The 15473-nt window shown below is 50.7% G+C and overlaps 7 protein-coding genes across 7 annotated transcripts; 3 read left to right on the top strand and 4 right to left on the bottom strand.

Moving 5' to 3' along the window:
- Positions 1–704: 704 nt before the first annotated feature.
- Positions 705–1069, top strand: Z519_00939 (uncharacterized protein; the record flags this gene model as incomplete). Its single annotated transcript, XM_016758696.1, has 2 exons — positions 705–884; positions 947–1069. 2 exons carry the CDS (start codon positions 705–707, stop codon positions 1067–1069), a joined length of 303 nt encoding a protein of 100 aa, XP_016625945.1.
- A 723-nt stretch (positions 1070–1792) lies between these two features.
- Positions 1793–3360, bottom strand: Z519_00938 (uncharacterized protein; the record flags this gene model as incomplete). Its single annotated transcript, XM_016758695.1, has 4 exons — positions 1793–2504; positions 2551–2991; positions 3094–3140; positions 3193–3360. The coding sequence occupies 4 exons, from the start codon at positions 3358–3360 to the stop codon at positions 1793–1795; spliced, it is 1368 nt and encodes a 455-aa protein (XP_016625944.1).
- Positions 3361–4812: 1452 nt separating this feature from the next.
- Z519_00937 (uncharacterized protein) lies at positions 4813–5803 on the top strand (the record flags this gene model as incomplete). Its single annotated transcript, XM_016758694.1, has 2 exons — positions 4813–4863; positions 4910–5803. The coding sequence occupies 2 exons, from the start codon at positions 4813–4815 to the stop codon at positions 5801–5803; spliced, it is 945 nt and encodes a 314-aa protein (XP_016625943.1).
- A 689-nt stretch (positions 5804–6492) lies between these two features.
- Positions 6493–7894, top strand: Z519_00936 (uncharacterized protein; the record flags this gene model as incomplete). Its single annotated transcript, XM_016758693.1, has 2 exons — positions 6493–7494; positions 7583–7894. 2 exons carry the CDS (start codon positions 6493–6495, stop codon positions 7892–7894), a joined length of 1314 nt encoding a protein of 437 aa, XP_016625942.1.
- Positions 7895–8101: 207 nt separating this feature from the next.
- Z519_00935 (uncharacterized protein) lies at positions 8102–9226 on the bottom strand (the record flags this gene model as incomplete). Its single annotated transcript, XM_016758692.1, has 1 exon — positions 8102–9226. One exon carries the CDS (start codon positions 9224–9226, stop codon positions 8102–8104), a length of 1125 nt encoding a protein of 374 aa, XP_016625941.1.
- A 2152-nt stretch (positions 9227–11378) lies between these two features.
- On the bottom strand, positions 11379–12149 carry Z519_00934 (uncharacterized protein; the record flags this gene model as incomplete). Its single annotated transcript, XM_016758691.1, has 3 exons — positions 11379–11687; positions 11755–11943; positions 11997–12149. 3 exons carry the CDS (start codon positions 12147–12149, stop codon positions 11379–11381), a joined length of 651 nt encoding a protein of 216 aa, XP_016625940.1.
- Positions 12150–13939: 1790 nt separating this feature from the next.
- Z519_00933 (uncharacterized protein) lies at positions 13940–14382 on the bottom strand (the record flags this gene model as incomplete). Its single annotated transcript, XM_016758690.1, has 2 exons — positions 13940–14152; positions 14191–14382. The coding sequence occupies 2 exons, from the start codon at positions 14380–14382 to the stop codon at positions 13940–13942; spliced, it is 405 nt and encodes a 134-aa protein (XP_016625939.1).
- Positions 14383–15473: the final 1091 nt, after the last annotated feature.

The following is a 15473-nucleotide window of genomic DNA, read 5'->3' as shown; positions in this document are numbered from 1 at the left end:
CCAGAACTTCAGTCTGCAGCCCTGGACGGGTATGCGGAGTCCGATGGAAAACCCGGAGGTCGACGGAGGACAATCATCGTCATGCCCGGTTGTAGCTCTAATCTCATTCGTATGTTGTCCGACATTGACCGCTACGAGCCTCTATCATGTGCTATCTTGTGACTCAAACCTGCTTGGATGAGGGAATTCGATTTGAACATAATCTAGTTTCTTTGGTAAAGCACAATTGTTTGTTCTCAGAGCCTGACATTCCTTTGGACTGACAATAGTGGAGGATACACCATGCCGGATTGTGGAGATTCAAGTCCAGAAATGTACCATCAGCCCGTGTATAAGGCTCATTCATGCATGGGAAGAAACCAGACAAGAGCCGTATATAATTTGCTCAACTTCCTTGTGAAACAAAGACTTTGTCGGATCCTGCCGTGAGACTCAAGAGTGCCCAACGAACCGTTGCAAGACAGATGAGACACGCGGCGACTATGGTGCGCTTTTGGGCGCCGATACTGTAATTCGGCAGATGATCCTCTTGTCCATGGTGCCCACATGCCAAGAGCGGACAGTACACACTTTCGCTGCTCCGGGGCATCTTCTTCAGATCCATTCGGCTAACAGGGAAGACACGGGCCGCAAAACCTTTCAAGAGTTGACAACTAGTACCCTACGTTGCTCTATTGGAACAAACATTAATTAGCGTTTGCGTAATGTCTCTACAAAGACGAAGCACGACGTCCTTGGTGGCAAGCACCCAGCACTCGAACGGCGGCGGCGGCGGCGGCTCTTCATCCTCACCCGAACAGATCGTCAGCGAAAAATACATCGACCCGGTCGCGCTGAGAGCATATATGGAAAAGAACTTTGCACGAGGGACTTGGAAAGTTCAGGTACAGTATTCTGCCATTGGGGTCCTCTCTACAGAATCCCAGTGACTCATTGTTGGAAACAGTGCAGGCTTGGTAAATTCATCATTACTACGCCAACGAAGATTCCAAATGCAAGTGCCCTGCCCAAGTCTCAATTACCGGACGCTGACCTCAATGTCAGAAGGATTTTCGTCACTTCACCGTAGGAAGCTAGACGGACATTTCGCCCAAAATAATGTTAGGTTATCAGACCTGCTAGCGTTGGGTATGAGCGTGGTCCTTTCTCAGAGCGTGGCGTGATAGGTGTAAACTGTACTTGTTATTTCGAATGAGACGTCCTCTAATGAAGAACGGAAATGAGCGACGGTGATATTTTGCTGGCGCCTGATTTTCCTTTTTGATGTGAGGCTTTTTGTATCACGGTGAGCTTGGACGACGGTTCGCGTGCCCGTGTCCATAAGCCACCATTGAGGTCGTCTCCAAAAGTCATGCAAGAGCATAGCAATCCCCGGGCTCTGTGCTAGAGAGCACCGAATGAGCCGATGCCACGTCGAGACCACAATTCGGCCCAATCCTCCAGATAAAATCAGGGTTCAACACTAGTGGCGAATGGAATGCAGGGCCAGAGACGATTGCTTCAGATCACCGTTGCAGTTGAGATTGTCGCACCGAAGTGTAACACCAACGTCAATCGTCGCAGCATACTCTCCTCGTCATAAATGCTGTGTAAGGAGGTAGACGCCAATAAAGGGGCTCAATCTGGAAGGGCCTATTGCCAGGACTGGATTCCAAGTGAGCAGCAGTCAGTAAAATTGAGCTTTCTAGCTACGGCACATGTGATTGACTTAAAACCGGGAAACGATATCTTGATACATTGGACCGTGCTCAACTGTGCTACCGTGGGGGCCTTGGTCAACGTACCTCTTCGATCACGCCCGCACTTCAACACCCTTGCTGTAGCCATTCAACTCCTTGGAAATGCTATCTGAGCCCCCCTTGGCGAAATCACCATTCAGACCATCGGAAGTGTTGCCTGTGCCGCCACCGATAGGGCTGGTAACTCTTTCAAGATCCGATGAGTGCTTCGTTGCGATCGAAACACTCTTGACCGGTCTACCGTCGGCATTTTTGTGATCATTGGCTTGGACGACATTCTTATAGTTCTCACCATTGAGCACATTCAACGAGCTCGGGCCATTCGACAAGCCGTTGCTCTCGACTGACTTATTATCCACCGTGTAGCCAGTGTCACTTGCGTCAACGAATGCTTCGATCCCTTCGCCGTGGCGAGGATAGCTCTTCATCAGAGCTTTGTGTTGCTTGAGAGCTGCATACATCTCCTCCATAGACACATCGTTCAGAAAAATACACGATCCGAGCGGACCCGGAACTGCAGCTCGAAGCTTTCCATCCCGGGTCCTCAAGACCGCCTTGGTACCTTTGTCGAGGATGTCTTCATCGAATTGGTGGTGATCCATGGATAGCCCTGCTCGCGAGAAGAGACGCAGAATTCGCTGGTGGTCTTTGTCGTTGAGTATACCACGCATGTTGGCCAACGTCGCTGAATAGGCCATATCAATTGAAATCGCATGTCCATGGCGAAGGGGCACATCTGGGACAAGTTCATGCAAAGGCGACCATCTTGGACAGGTAAGAGCAAGTTACACGGCAGGAATGTCAAACTTACGTGTGACCATATGCAATGACTCGATCAAGCCCGATCTCATGAAGATTGGGCGTCTCAAGCTTCAGCATTTCGTGAATGCCCGCCCTGCAGATGGCATCTGCAGCCTTTCGTACTTCTTCAGTCGCACCATCACACCGACCAAAGCCAGAGTTGATCAACAGCTCGCAGTATTTGTTGAGTAACTCGAAGGTCGGCAAATGAGCGCACGTGGGGATCTTGATCAACTCAGCAAAACCGTTGCGGATTTGGGCTCTCGGCAGAGTGCGGAGAAATGTGAAGTCGAGAAAGGTATGAATTGGAGCGTGGTAGGCGCCGAGGCGGTTCTTGTAGTTGCCATAGTTGACAGCGACCTCGATGGACACTGATGCATCAATCAGGCCAATGACGGTGGTAGGAATGCGAATGTAGTTCGTGTTCCTGCGGTAGGCAGCGCAGGCAAAACTGTAGGTCGTGGTATCAGCGACATGTCCTTCTATGCAATCACTGAATAGATAGGTGGGCCAGAGTGTCTTGAAGTAATACTAGGTAGGTGGTGACTTTTACCCAGCAACATCAGTGACGAGTCCACCGCCAATAACAAGTACAGGCTCCTAAGAACACGTGTCAGCAGCATATACTGCGAATTTACCAATCCATCCTCACCTTCCTGTAGATTCCAAACTTGTTCATGGAATCGACGATGCTCAGGAAGGTGTCAATGGATTTCGCTTTCTCTCCGATCATGGTCTTGTGAACGTCCAGATCAATGTTGTAATGGTCGAAGTATTTCTGCATTTGTTCGCCATAGATATTGAAGATATTGTAGTCCATGACGGCCAGGCAACGCCCCACCGTGTATAGCAGTCGGCCAGGTCACGTCGTTTGAGATCGAAAACTCCGTCAATGAGGGTAAAGTCGTATTCGATCTTCTCATAGCCCTCGATGTGGAACCCAGCTGTCGTTTCAGCAACTGAGGCTTTGAGGTCAGACATTGCGAAATACACGCAAAATTCCTAGTTTATGAGAAGTTTCGAAGCAAAGGAGATGGAGGAGAAAGGTTGAGAAGATTGAGAGGTTGAAGCTACAGGAGAGAATTTGGTTCTGATATATGAACAGCTCCGTGAGCATGGCCGTCGACGAACTCATCGGACGGCAAATCCTTCCTGGAAAAGTAGATTTCTGGTTGCCAGGTATCTCCGACGAAACAAATGGCGAGCCGTCCGGCTGGACAGACCAGGTTGTGGGGTACAGAAAATGAGTACATTCTCCAGCAGGACTCAACAGCTCTGCGAGAGACGTCCGCAAGCGGGTCCTCAACTGACGCCAGAAACCATTTGCGAAGGAATTGACCCTAGCCCCAACGCTTCAGAGGCATCAAAGCCAACTTGGCACCATTTTGGATTTGACTAGTCGGAGTCATGATGTAGTCGTGAAAAGTCGATGAGGCAACTATGCCTGGAAACCGACAGCATCATCCGCGCATGTCGAACGGGCTGAATGCGGTGTCTCCCAGAGCCCATCTCTTGCATAAATGCTAAATCTTTCCACACAGATCTCGAAAGAGAACAGATCCTAGCGTCTCGATCCGATAGCTCCACCCCCTAGATCTGCTTCTCAAGATTTCAAGATCCGGCCCAATCTGCGGTGACCGCAATGGGCAAAAGGGTGGCATAAGATGTCAGTTCGGAGTAAAGAGCGACTTACGCAGGTTCTTCCGCATACGACTGTCCATATTCAGCGGTTGATGACGATTCATGGCGCTCTACAACAAGGCCATCCTTGACCGCCAAAGAAAAGAGGATGTTGGTTGCACGCCAAAAGGCATTGGGCCAGATCACGCTGTGGATAGCTAGACCAAATGAAGTCTAGCGTCTCCGGCTTCATTGGTCGCACCACCGTCAACGAATCATTATCACATTTGACATTTTTGCTGACTTTGATCATGACTTTCTATTCCCACCAGTCCAACTGCATCGGCGGCGTTATATCGAGACATGTTCATTCATTTCGATCTCTTCGAAACCCATTTCGCGTCTTGCTTGCCACTCCACGTCAGATCTAGGCTTACTGGTTCCCCTGTTTGAACCACACCAGTTGAATTAACTTCCCTTACTGGAATGAACAAAATCATCTTGATGACAGCGCAGCAAGGTCTCGGTGAGAGGTGATCTGTGTCTGTGGTATTCCATTACAGCCACATTTGAGATGGCAAATATCCATTTCTTTCCAATACACTTCTCGCTTTTTTTCTTTCATGGTATAGGCGTCCATCTTCAAGAAGCAATGGCTAATTTCGACCCTCGAAAGCAACATAAGGAGCAGGAGGAGATATTTGTATAGTCATCCGCAAGCTCTAGTGAAGCTCACTAACTTGCCCCAGTTCGATGATGGCCGTGAGATGGAACTATTACAATTCATTTACGACAAGCAAGATATTGAGGACATTCGAGGCTCGCCGCATAAAGTGCTGGCCGCTATCGATGAGTTCGCTCGCACCAAGAAATACCTGATGAATGTGGGAGAAGACAGAGGCCGAATCATCACGGATCTCATAGCCGGAATGAAACCGCAGGTTATGGTCGAGCTCGGCGGTTATGTTGGGTACTCGTGCATTTTGTTCGGCAATGCTCTCCGCAAGGCAGGAGGCAAAAAGTACTTCAGCCTCGAACGAAACCCCGACTTTGTAACCGCCATCTCCTCCCTGGTTGATCTTGCCGGCTTGAGCGACATTGTACAGGTCATTGAGGGATCAAGTGATGCCTCTATCAAGGAGTTGCATGTGGCAGGAACTCTGCGGCACGTCGACCTAATGTTTCTGGATCATTATAAGCCTGCATACACCACCGACCTGAAGCTCTGCGAGGAGCTGAACCTGATTGCACCGGGCTCTGTCTTTGCCGCAGACAATGTGATCAAACCTGGGAATCCCCCTTATCTCGAATACGTTCGGAGCAGTGTCGAGCAGAAGAAGCAGGCGACCAAGGCAGTACAAACCGTCAGTGGTGTAGACACTCGTTTTGCCGATCGTACAGCCAATCAATACCTTCAAAGAGAGGGTGAGGTTAAGCTGGACGAGACAAGGGTGGGAAACCCGCTGCTGATCTACGACAGCCGTCTAGTTCACAGCTTCGAACCTTCAGGAGTGCCAGTAAGTGCCCACACCGGGTTCAAATGTTTTCACATCCTTACAGAATCTACCAGGACGGTGTCGAAATTACGAGATGCATTGGAGTTGCAGAAGCAGGCAGCTACGCCTCGACATGAAGCCATATAGAACAGACATTTACGTCCATTCCTTGGGTGCAAGCACTAGTGCTTCTTCCCTCCTTCCACACTGATTGAGTTGATGAGATATATGGGCCAAAGTAGGCTGGTCCGGTACGAAGCAACGTAGGCAACTGGCGATGCTGGTAATGTGCTTCTAGAATGACGACCCTTGACCGTCATCTGTGTCTTTGGAAAGGGGCCTGTAAAATTCCGCTCTCGTGGCCTTCCTCTATGTTCTTCTTCCTGATCCAGCTCTCCTCATCAGGGCGAGTATAGTTATTACCGAGGATCGTTCCTTTTGATGCAGGTAGGGGTGCAGCGTGGTCGGTCGGCAAGTCGAGCACTTCTATTATGCTCTACCGCCTTGCGGACGTAATGCCTTGGTTTCCTTGCCTAGGTACTCTCTCCACTTGTTCTAGTTACTTGAGTGACGTCTATATGTTTGGACAAACTGTTCCGTGCAAGCAAATCTCCAATGTCAAAACATATGAAAGCTTTCATTTTTTTTTCCCCCCCATCTCCTTCAGCCTGCTCGAATTATCAGAACTTCTATTTCCGCAACGCCTAGAGCCCGAAGCTAAGATGCTCTAGGCAAGCTCCTCGCTGCTTGCTCATAGGATGCAAAATGCCTCCCTCTTGATTTTGAGCCTTACCTTCCTTCCCCTGGATACTTTCATTCTACTCATCTCTCTTCTCATGAGCAAAGCCCTTCCGAACAAGGTAATGTCGAATCGAAAATTGGCATCTCGCCAAGCTGGATTTAGAAGGCGGACTGTCCTGGTCACTGGAGTCGGTATGACCAAGGGATTGGTGTTAGCACGACTCTTCTACGAGGATGGTCATGACATTATCGGAGCCGACTTTGAGCCCGACGGTTCGTTGGCCTGTGGGAGAGTATCAACGTCTCTGAGGAGGTTCTATCGTCTCCAAAAGCCCGATCTGAAATCCGGGTCCTCTCCGTATATCCAAACCCTGCTAGATATCGTGACCAAGGAGAAGATCGAGCTCTGGGTCAGTTGCTCTGGGGTCTCCTCGGCGGTCGAGGACGGAACGGCGAAAGAAGTTGTCGAAGCAAGGACCAGGTGCAAGGCCATTCAATTCGGCGTCAAAACGACACAGACTCTGCACAAGAAGCATTCATTCATACAACATACCAGGACCAGGGGTCTTGTGGTTCCTGAAACGCACGAAATCACAAGTCGTGTGGCTGTTGAGAGGATCCTAAATAGTGCACCACCTGGCCGAAAGTACGTCATGAAGACGATCGGGGTCGACGACTCAGCCCGCGGCGATCTGACGCTGCTGCCCAAAGACTCCGACTGCGAAACGTCAGCGCACATTGCACGGCTCCAGATCTCGGCAGAGACGCCATGGATACTGCAGCAGTTCATCGCAGGCAAAGAATACTGCATGCACTCACTGGTCGTGGGAGGCCGCGTGAAGGCGTTCGTGGCCTGTCCCTCCGCCGAATTGCCCATGCATTACCAGGCGCTCCCTGCCCAGTCAGCCCTGAGTCAGGCGATGCTGGCGTTCACCGAGACGTATGCCACGAGCGGAGGGCCAGACTTTACAGGCCATCTGTCTTTCGACTTCATGGTGCAGGACGAGGAAGACCAGCCGTCGTCGTCGGATCCCGGAAACAACATCGTCCTTTATCCCATCGAATGCAACCCGCGGGCGCACACTGGGGGTGGCGCTGTTCGATGGGACACCGGCGCTGGTGGGCGCTTATCTATCGGTCCTCGAAAGCCAGCATAGCGGCCGCCTAGCTGACGACGCTCTTCAGATCACGCGGCCCGTGACGCACGACAAGTCGTTCTACTGGATCGGACACGATCTCATCACTCTGGTCCTCCTTCCGACCTTGTCTTTCTTCACGCTATCCGACGACGTGTCGATCCCAGATCTTTATCAGGGCTACATGGCCTTCTTCAACCACATGCTGACATGGAACGACGGTACGTACGCGCCCTGGGATCCGCTGCCCTGGTGGTGGTTGTACCACGTCTACTGGCCGATGCGGTTCTGGAGCTGCATCAGCCAGGGCGGGAAATGGAGCCGCCTGAACGTCAGCACAACCAAGATGTTCGACTGCTGACACGCGCGCGCGAGCGAATGGAAGGAAGTGAAATGATTCTTGGTTGACGAGTAGGATACATTTGGCTGCCATAATCCGCTTGCCTCGCTTTCCTACACAAGATGTGGTTTTTTGGCAGAATGAAACGCAGATACATAGGTAGTATCATCAGTCTCTGAGTGCCTTTCAGGATAGGGATGCGAGTGTGTCCCTAGTCGACCATGCAAATCACTCCCCGCTAAGACATTCTACATTCTTCTTCAGACTCAATAGCCATCCGACTCCGTCTACGGTGTCTTTTGTCCTCCTTTGCGACATCTCCAGGTCCGGAAATATCGTCCACCAACAATGTGCGAACCCATTATACAGATCCAACCGGGTCGGCACGTCACATTCCTCCCTCAATACCTTCTCATAGATTAACCCGTCGTCCCTGGACGGGTCCAAGCCGCAAACTTGGAAATAAGCAGGCGCGACGCCTAAGTGGCCGTGTTTGACGGACCTGGTTCCTGCGCCATCGCCTTCGTCGCGCGGATCGTTTTGGTCAAATGGGTAGCACAGCTTAGAAGTCGGATCAGGTTGGAAGGCGCCGGTGAACAGCTTGATGAGATGTTGGTCCAGGATCGGGGCGTCGGCGTTTTGCTGTCGACTCAAATACCTGTCCGCGTACCTCTCAGGCACTCGCTCCGGAGAGATGTATGTTCCCGCCACCAAGACTTGTCCAGTCAGCGGAGGATTCAAGTTGTGGTTTCTGGACAGATGGGCCAAGGAGGCTGCGAGGTTTGCGCCTGCGCTCTCGCCACCGACGAGGAATCCCACGCGCGCGTCGGTGCACCGGGGCAAGATGGCCGAGTTGGACTTCCTGTTCTCGCTGGCGCAGAACTGGAGCACTTCCCAGGAATCGCAGATAGAGAAGGGGAACGGGAACTCCGGCGCCAGACGGTACGACGAGCAGATCACCACGGCCGAGTGCGCTAGCACGAGTTCCCTAGCCAGGCGCAGCTGCATTTCAGGGTAGCCGATGGTATGGCCCCCGCCGTGCAGCAGGAGGATGAGTGGTCGCGGCGGCGCAGTGCCTTGGAGGTCGGAGGTCAGATGGCACACAATGATGCGGGAGGTCCAGTCATCGCGGAGTTTGATGCAGTGTTCTGTCTCGGTAATTTGGGGCGGTCGCGACTCGGAGAGTCGTGTTTGCAATGGAACGAGGCCCGCCGCGGCGCCTTGCTTGATGTCCGCGAGGGTGTAGTTTGATCCTGGCAAGAGATTGCTCGATCCCAGCGCGGCGGAGAAGGCCGGGTCGATTGTCGCCGTTGCGAGGATGTCCTCGATTGTGTTGAATGATGTTGACGGCATCTTCTTCTGGTAGCTGTGATATCAACCACAGCGAGCCGGGAGGGATATCCAACAAGCGTACAAGGCCGATGCTAGGTAATTTCCTCCGGGCTCAGCACGTAGAAATTATGTTTCTGCCGTTTGGAGTCCCACAGACGACCGTCCGAAAGACCGAAAAGCCTGAAGAAATCCAAATCTCTCTCCCGCTCTCCAGTGCCAGTAGTATTCGGGGTTCCTTATCAGTCTTACCGTGCTTGATGGTTTCCCAACGAGCCTCCCTGTAGCGATCCCATCCAGCTGTACATACGTTTGGTCGATCAGCCAGTCCTTGTATCGTATGAAGCTACACAGATGTGTGTGCGGGTACCCCTCAGGATATTCCAAAGTCGCGATGAACGCTGCAACTGGACCGACGCCTTTTAAATGCCTTTCCGCTCATTCAACCGTTCGCCCGTGCTCTGTAGAGGCATCGTCGGCCCGATCTGAAAAGCTCGAATTGCGCGACAGTCCCTGTTGCGGCCGAGTGGTAAGGAGCCCGAAAATAGAACCTCCTTGCACAAGAGTCAGACGCCCCTCTAGGGGGCTGAAGGTTGCCTTGGCAAGGAACCCTGGAAAGCCATGCTTTGCCCTTCTCGGCTCCACAGCGCCAAGTCACTTCGTGAGATTCTTGGTGGCATGTGCAGAGAGAGCGGATGTGCGTGTGTGCACCGAGTATGGTGGTTCCGAATGCAAACAGTCCAAAGAACCATAAATCGTATATCAAGGTTTTATATCTAGAAAAGAGATGCAATATTGCAGCTAGAATCTGCAGCGACCAGTTACCGCGGGTTGTTGGATGGTGAATAAACAGACACACAGAATAGGTCGATGATACAGGAACCGGGGCAGATCGGACGCGCCGTGAGTGACCTCAGCCTGATCCGATCTATTGTACCTTTTTCTCCACGCCGGCTTCGTTGAGGAGTTTGCATCTGCTCTGTTATCGTTAGTCTCCACGGAGTTCCTGCCTCAATGACGGACGTACGGGGCAAACTTATTTCAATCACAACCCCTTGCATGGCTAACCGGGAGCGAAGAACCACCATCGGCACCGGTGTTTCTATTCACCAAGGAACATGACATCTAGGACATCCGTGGCGTCTAACTGTGGCGTCTTCGCGCCTGTAAGGACATGGCTATTTCCCTGTTCCTGTTTAGAGCTGGTGAGATCTGGACCAGGGACATTCTTCCTAGCCCCAAGGTAGTTCGTAGAGAAAGCACCGTGGCAGGAAGGTTTCCGCTAGGATTTCAGAAAGAGCTCCGGCAATCCAAACTCATTTCAACAGAGAGACATGGAGAGGGCATATTCGACCGTGTATGTCCAATTGGAATAACATCCAATCTAGCTAGATTCTGATAGAAATGCCGATGATGGGAGTTGGGGCTATCGGCGGATAGCCCGCGACCTGTAGAGCTTTATGGTCCAATTAAGTCCGCCGAAGGGAGCTGAGAGACAATCGAATATTTATTTCAATAAATAGAGACAACCGGTCAATGAATCCGATGACAAGGCGGCTGCCTCACAGGGTCGTGGGAGTAGGACTGACCTCCGAGAATAATGTGTCCAAGACTGGGTTGATGGCTTCTCGGAGGCCAGCCCTACTGTCAATGGATGGTTGTATCTCTCTATCAACACTGTGATGTCCTGCAAGGTGGAGACCACCGCCTGCGCTGGTAGATAAGGCTGACATCAAATAATCATTTATTGATAATCTCCTCCTGGGAATTGAAGGACGCAGAATGAGCAAAATAGAGGAGAGAGGAAGAAAGAGGTGAGCGGAGCCTGGGAAATGAATAGAAGAATAGGTTGTTCGAGGCGGCTGACAGCAAGAAGCCAAGGGCAACTTTTGCCTTCTGTCGAAGATCATGTTCGCAGCCAGCTTGCAATCCTCTAGCAGGTACACAGGTGTCTCGCACCCGCCTTGCAGTATGGAGCGCTAATGGCCTAGTCGGATCAGATAAGAGTCCCAAAACTCCCAGAGGTTCCGTGTCTATGACCTTGTTATCCTCGTCAAGATCGTCCTTCCCGTGCCGTGACATGATAGCGTGCCGTAGCCTATGTAAACAGTGGTACAGATGCAGCAATTTATACATAACCTGCAGATGTCCATCATATTAGTCCTTATACAACATCTCAAACCAGCATATGAGAGAACTCACCTTTCCTCGCCCCCTGAAAGAAAAATCTTACCACCAAGACCTGGAGTCCAGCCATACCAACCATCATGCCCACTTCAATCAAACTGAAGTTGAAGATTCTCTGTTCAGTACTCCTGACCGTGCTGAAGTTGCGGTTCTCTCGCGTGCGGAAGTATTTTTGCATTCTGCTCACTGTGCTAAGCTGCCCACTAATCTTGAAGACCAGATCTTCCAACGCAGACGTTTGTTCAGGAGTTGAGCCAGCTTTCTGTGGGAGGAGGGCAGACTTGGATTCATCTTCGACCTGCGTGATCCCATCAGTCAGAGGGTTTGGTCATCATGGGAACGAACTACTCGGGGTGGCGACGTACGGCAACCTCAAAGTCCACCATCTTGTCCGCGAACGTAGACATCTCATTGTTGAAACAGACCCGGTACTCGCCTGCAGTCTGCGCGGTGAAGACAAAATCGCCCTGTCTTTCCTTTTCCCCTGACATGATTTTCTTGTCATTGGGGCCTACCACCTCATAGTCAATGTCGAAGGAACCGCCGGATTGAACCTTGACATCATATGTTAGTCAATCCACGCAAATGAACGCAGAAAGAATCCTACAGCAAAATAGAATGCGATTTTGGCGCCTTGTCGCTCAACATTGCTGAAAAAACACGCTTTCTCATTGGCGCCAAGTTTATACGTCAATGCGGTGCTGCAAACTCTGGCAACAGCCAGTGCCAGCAGGCTGAGAAGAATTGAATACAGTCGCATGGCTGGAAAATATTGGAGGAAGCGAGGGAGGAAAGGAAGAAATGCAGTTCAATGGTACGCGAGTCCAAACCAAATCCCAAAAAGGGGCCAGATTTCGCGTCCGCAGTCGAAATCTTGGCATTTTAGAGTATCACGTGCGACTACCTCGTACCCCCGACCATGCTGCTTTTAGATCCACCCCTGGCCACCCCAGTTCCGTCTTCGCAATCACTCACTCCTTGATCTCTGAAACTGCTTCAACACCACTAGGAACCTACCTAGGTGAGTACATACTGCATGCAACGCGGACGAGGATCCAAAACTATTGTCGTGATGCCGACTGGTGCTCTTTTACGCCATTTTAACTCTCGATCATTATCATATGGCCCTTGCTCCATTGATCCCCATCTTTCCGCCTCACTTCTTCCAGTGCTCAAGGGATGCGGACAAGGGGCTAGATAACGGAAGCAACATTGTCCATCTCGTTCTGAAAAGAATGAAGTCAAATCCCAACTGGTGATAGGATAGCTGGGTATAAGCGTGCTGGCATTCCGCTTTCCGGACTGCTACTTCCACTGAGGGATCGCTCCGGAATGGTACGAAGACGTAATGCTTATCGAACATTTGTACAACAATTGTAAAAGGATTTTCACTGTGGCAAAGATCCCTGAGCTTTTATATCTTATATCTGATGGCCAAGAACGTGAAAGCCCATACTTCGCACCGAAGCCAAATTCATCCTCAGACACCTGCGGCCTGTCAAATCCACCATCTGGCAACCATAGTATTGGTGCGAACAACCGTGAGAGCCATCTCATTGCAGTGTATGTGCCTGCAGGACAACAGGTGAGAGGCACTAAACAGTGACGTAGAGGGTATAATTGATTTTCGCAAGGGAGGGCAACTTTGACATCCACAGCACCAAGTGGAAAAAGAAGCTTGCCAAGTATCAGCTTGTCGCTTTCCCCAAATTCTTGCTCCTCCAGCTCTTTGTCATACGACTTCAATACCTTAGCCAGGTCTCCATGACCGGGATCGCGGATCGCATTGCACCAGCAAGCCTTACTCACCGAGGAATTGCTCATGCCCACCACCACTACCAGCAGAAAAGGAGGGAGAATCCCCAATATATGTTCGAACTGCAATACCGCGCCAGCAATATTTGTAATTTGGCATGATGTAAACAATATGCGGGATCAGGAGGGGATTCGTGCTCTTTTGCCAACTTTGAGAAGGGGAGACGCTGATCAGCTCGTAGGCTTTGAGCGACGGGAAGATCACAATCTGAAATGCGTGTTTGGTGCTCGGGGCGTCGCCGAGGTCTTGGCCTTGCTTTGCTTAAAACGCTTAGGAGAATCTGCGAACGGTTGTTTTCCATAGATTTCGTCGGTTGGTGCATTATCAGTCCAAGTAAACAAAATATTGATCGCCTGTATCCTTTAGGACAGCGTCTTGCCGGCGACCAAACACCTTCTTCAGCCCTTCTCCATATATCACTGCTATAGAGAGATCAAACTGCCTGATCAGGCCGTATGCCATTGAACTGGGGTGAGGCTACTAGCCATGGGCATTAACTCGTACGGCGGTGGGCATAGCTCCTTCCCAACACGCACACTCAACCCAAGGAAGTCCTCTCTGTTGGTAACTTGATTGATTGTCCATTCTATGAAGGGTAGTCCCCGAGGACTATATAAGAAGAACCCTAGTCTAGGATCGGCGCCCCAGCCAATCATAACGCTATCCACCACTTCAAACTTCTCCCATTACACCATGTCTTCCTCCTTTGATGTGTTTCTCTTAGAAGCCTAAGACTATTTCTGAGCCGCACTGGCCTGGCTGAGGTCTCTACCTCGAACAAAAGCAATGTCGATATCGGTGATATTGGCAATTTCATCGGTGAGTCTTTCCTTAGTGTCGAAGAAAATCCAGTCCTTCGCGTAGAAGACCAGATCCCGGGGCGCAATCAGTTCTTGCAACGTCCAACCACTTGCGGACCATCTGGCCTGGTTAAAGCGGCCATCGCTCTAGGTTGTTGTCTGGGCGGTACATCGTCCAGGCATACGTAGCACAGCTCAGCGTGGTGGTAATACTGAAACAGGGAATTGATGGCCTTTCGAAGCTCTGCGCTGCTTCTTTTGTCGATGCAGCAGGTATAGATCCAGATATACTGATAGTGATCGCGGGCGATGGCACAGACATTCCTGATCTTCCTATATCCCTTCTTGGCCTTCTGTTTCGACTCTGAGCCTTGCATTTCTTGAAATGTAACTTCCCCACAATCCTCATCGAAGAGCCAGCAATGTAAAAAGATTGCATACTTCAGACTGTCTTTTTGAAATCCGTTTTCTTGAGAGTCCTGATATCAAAAGCCACATCGTGCCGTCCTTACCGGGAGACAAGGAGCTGCTGAGATAGACGGTCGAAAGAACAACGAAGCAGCTGTATTATTTGTTCTTAACAAGGTTATTATACGTAGACCCAGAGCCTCAAGGGACTTCGATGAATAGAGGGTTATGTCCGTGCACTCTGCGCGTCCCCCGCTCACCCCAGCACCGTTCATACATTTGGTAACGTCCCATCGAGTCCCGGCTAATGGTAGCCATGATATTGTCAGGCAGTCGAATGTGGTAACGTAGCGGACAAGTACTGAGTCAAGATGGAACGACACGACGCCGTAATAACATAGAACTGCATTAGGTTTCGGCAAGGACACGAGCGTACGCACCTGAGCCTCACACAGACCTTGGGTAGAGCTCTCTCTATCGCCCATTCCATCCACTATAGAAGGTTGAGAATTTTATTCTATCGATTCAGGAGTTACAGGTAATACCTCTCTGGCTCCCGCAGGCCTGGGGGCGAGAACGAGAACAGCGGCTGCAGCAGAAAAAAAAATAAGGGAAGCCAAAGGGATTGAAGGTGCAACAAGCACGAATGCAACAGGAATTGGAGCCGAAAGAACCGAGAGCGGCAAGTACAAGTTATGTCAAATTTAGGACCTGTGCAGTCTCATTGGGTTGATGGTTCTGATGCGTCCGAAGTGCCACAGGAGGAAGGAAAAGTCTCCTCTTGATTGGCTGTTGTAGACACGAATCACGGAAGCAATACGCTTCGTCAAACAGACTTTAACACGCCATAGAGTATGCCCTGCCGGTCCTTTTAATATGAATATGAGATGCGATGTCTTTCCAGCCGGAGTCGTCACTTTTAAGCCTGACGTCGGTCTATGGGAAAGATATCCGTAAGCGACGCTCCACAAAAAGTCGCAAGCGTCGGTCTCCGCAGGGAAGTGGCGCCGCTTTTGCCATTACCTCGAAAAGTCTCTGCTACTAACCATATATAGACAGG

This window comes from Cladophialophora bantiana (assembly GCF_000835475.1).
Source record: "Cladophialophora bantiana CBS 173.52 unplaced genomic scaffold supercont1.1, whole genome shotgun sequence".
In the NCBI taxonomy this organism is placed as follows: domain Eukaryota; kingdom Fungi; phylum Ascomycota; class Eurotiomycetes; order Chaetothyriales; family Herpotrichiellaceae; genus Cladophialophora; species Cladophialophora bantiana.
Note: the sequence above shows the minus strand (reverse complement) of the source record. Positions and strands in the feature narration are given on the sequence as shown.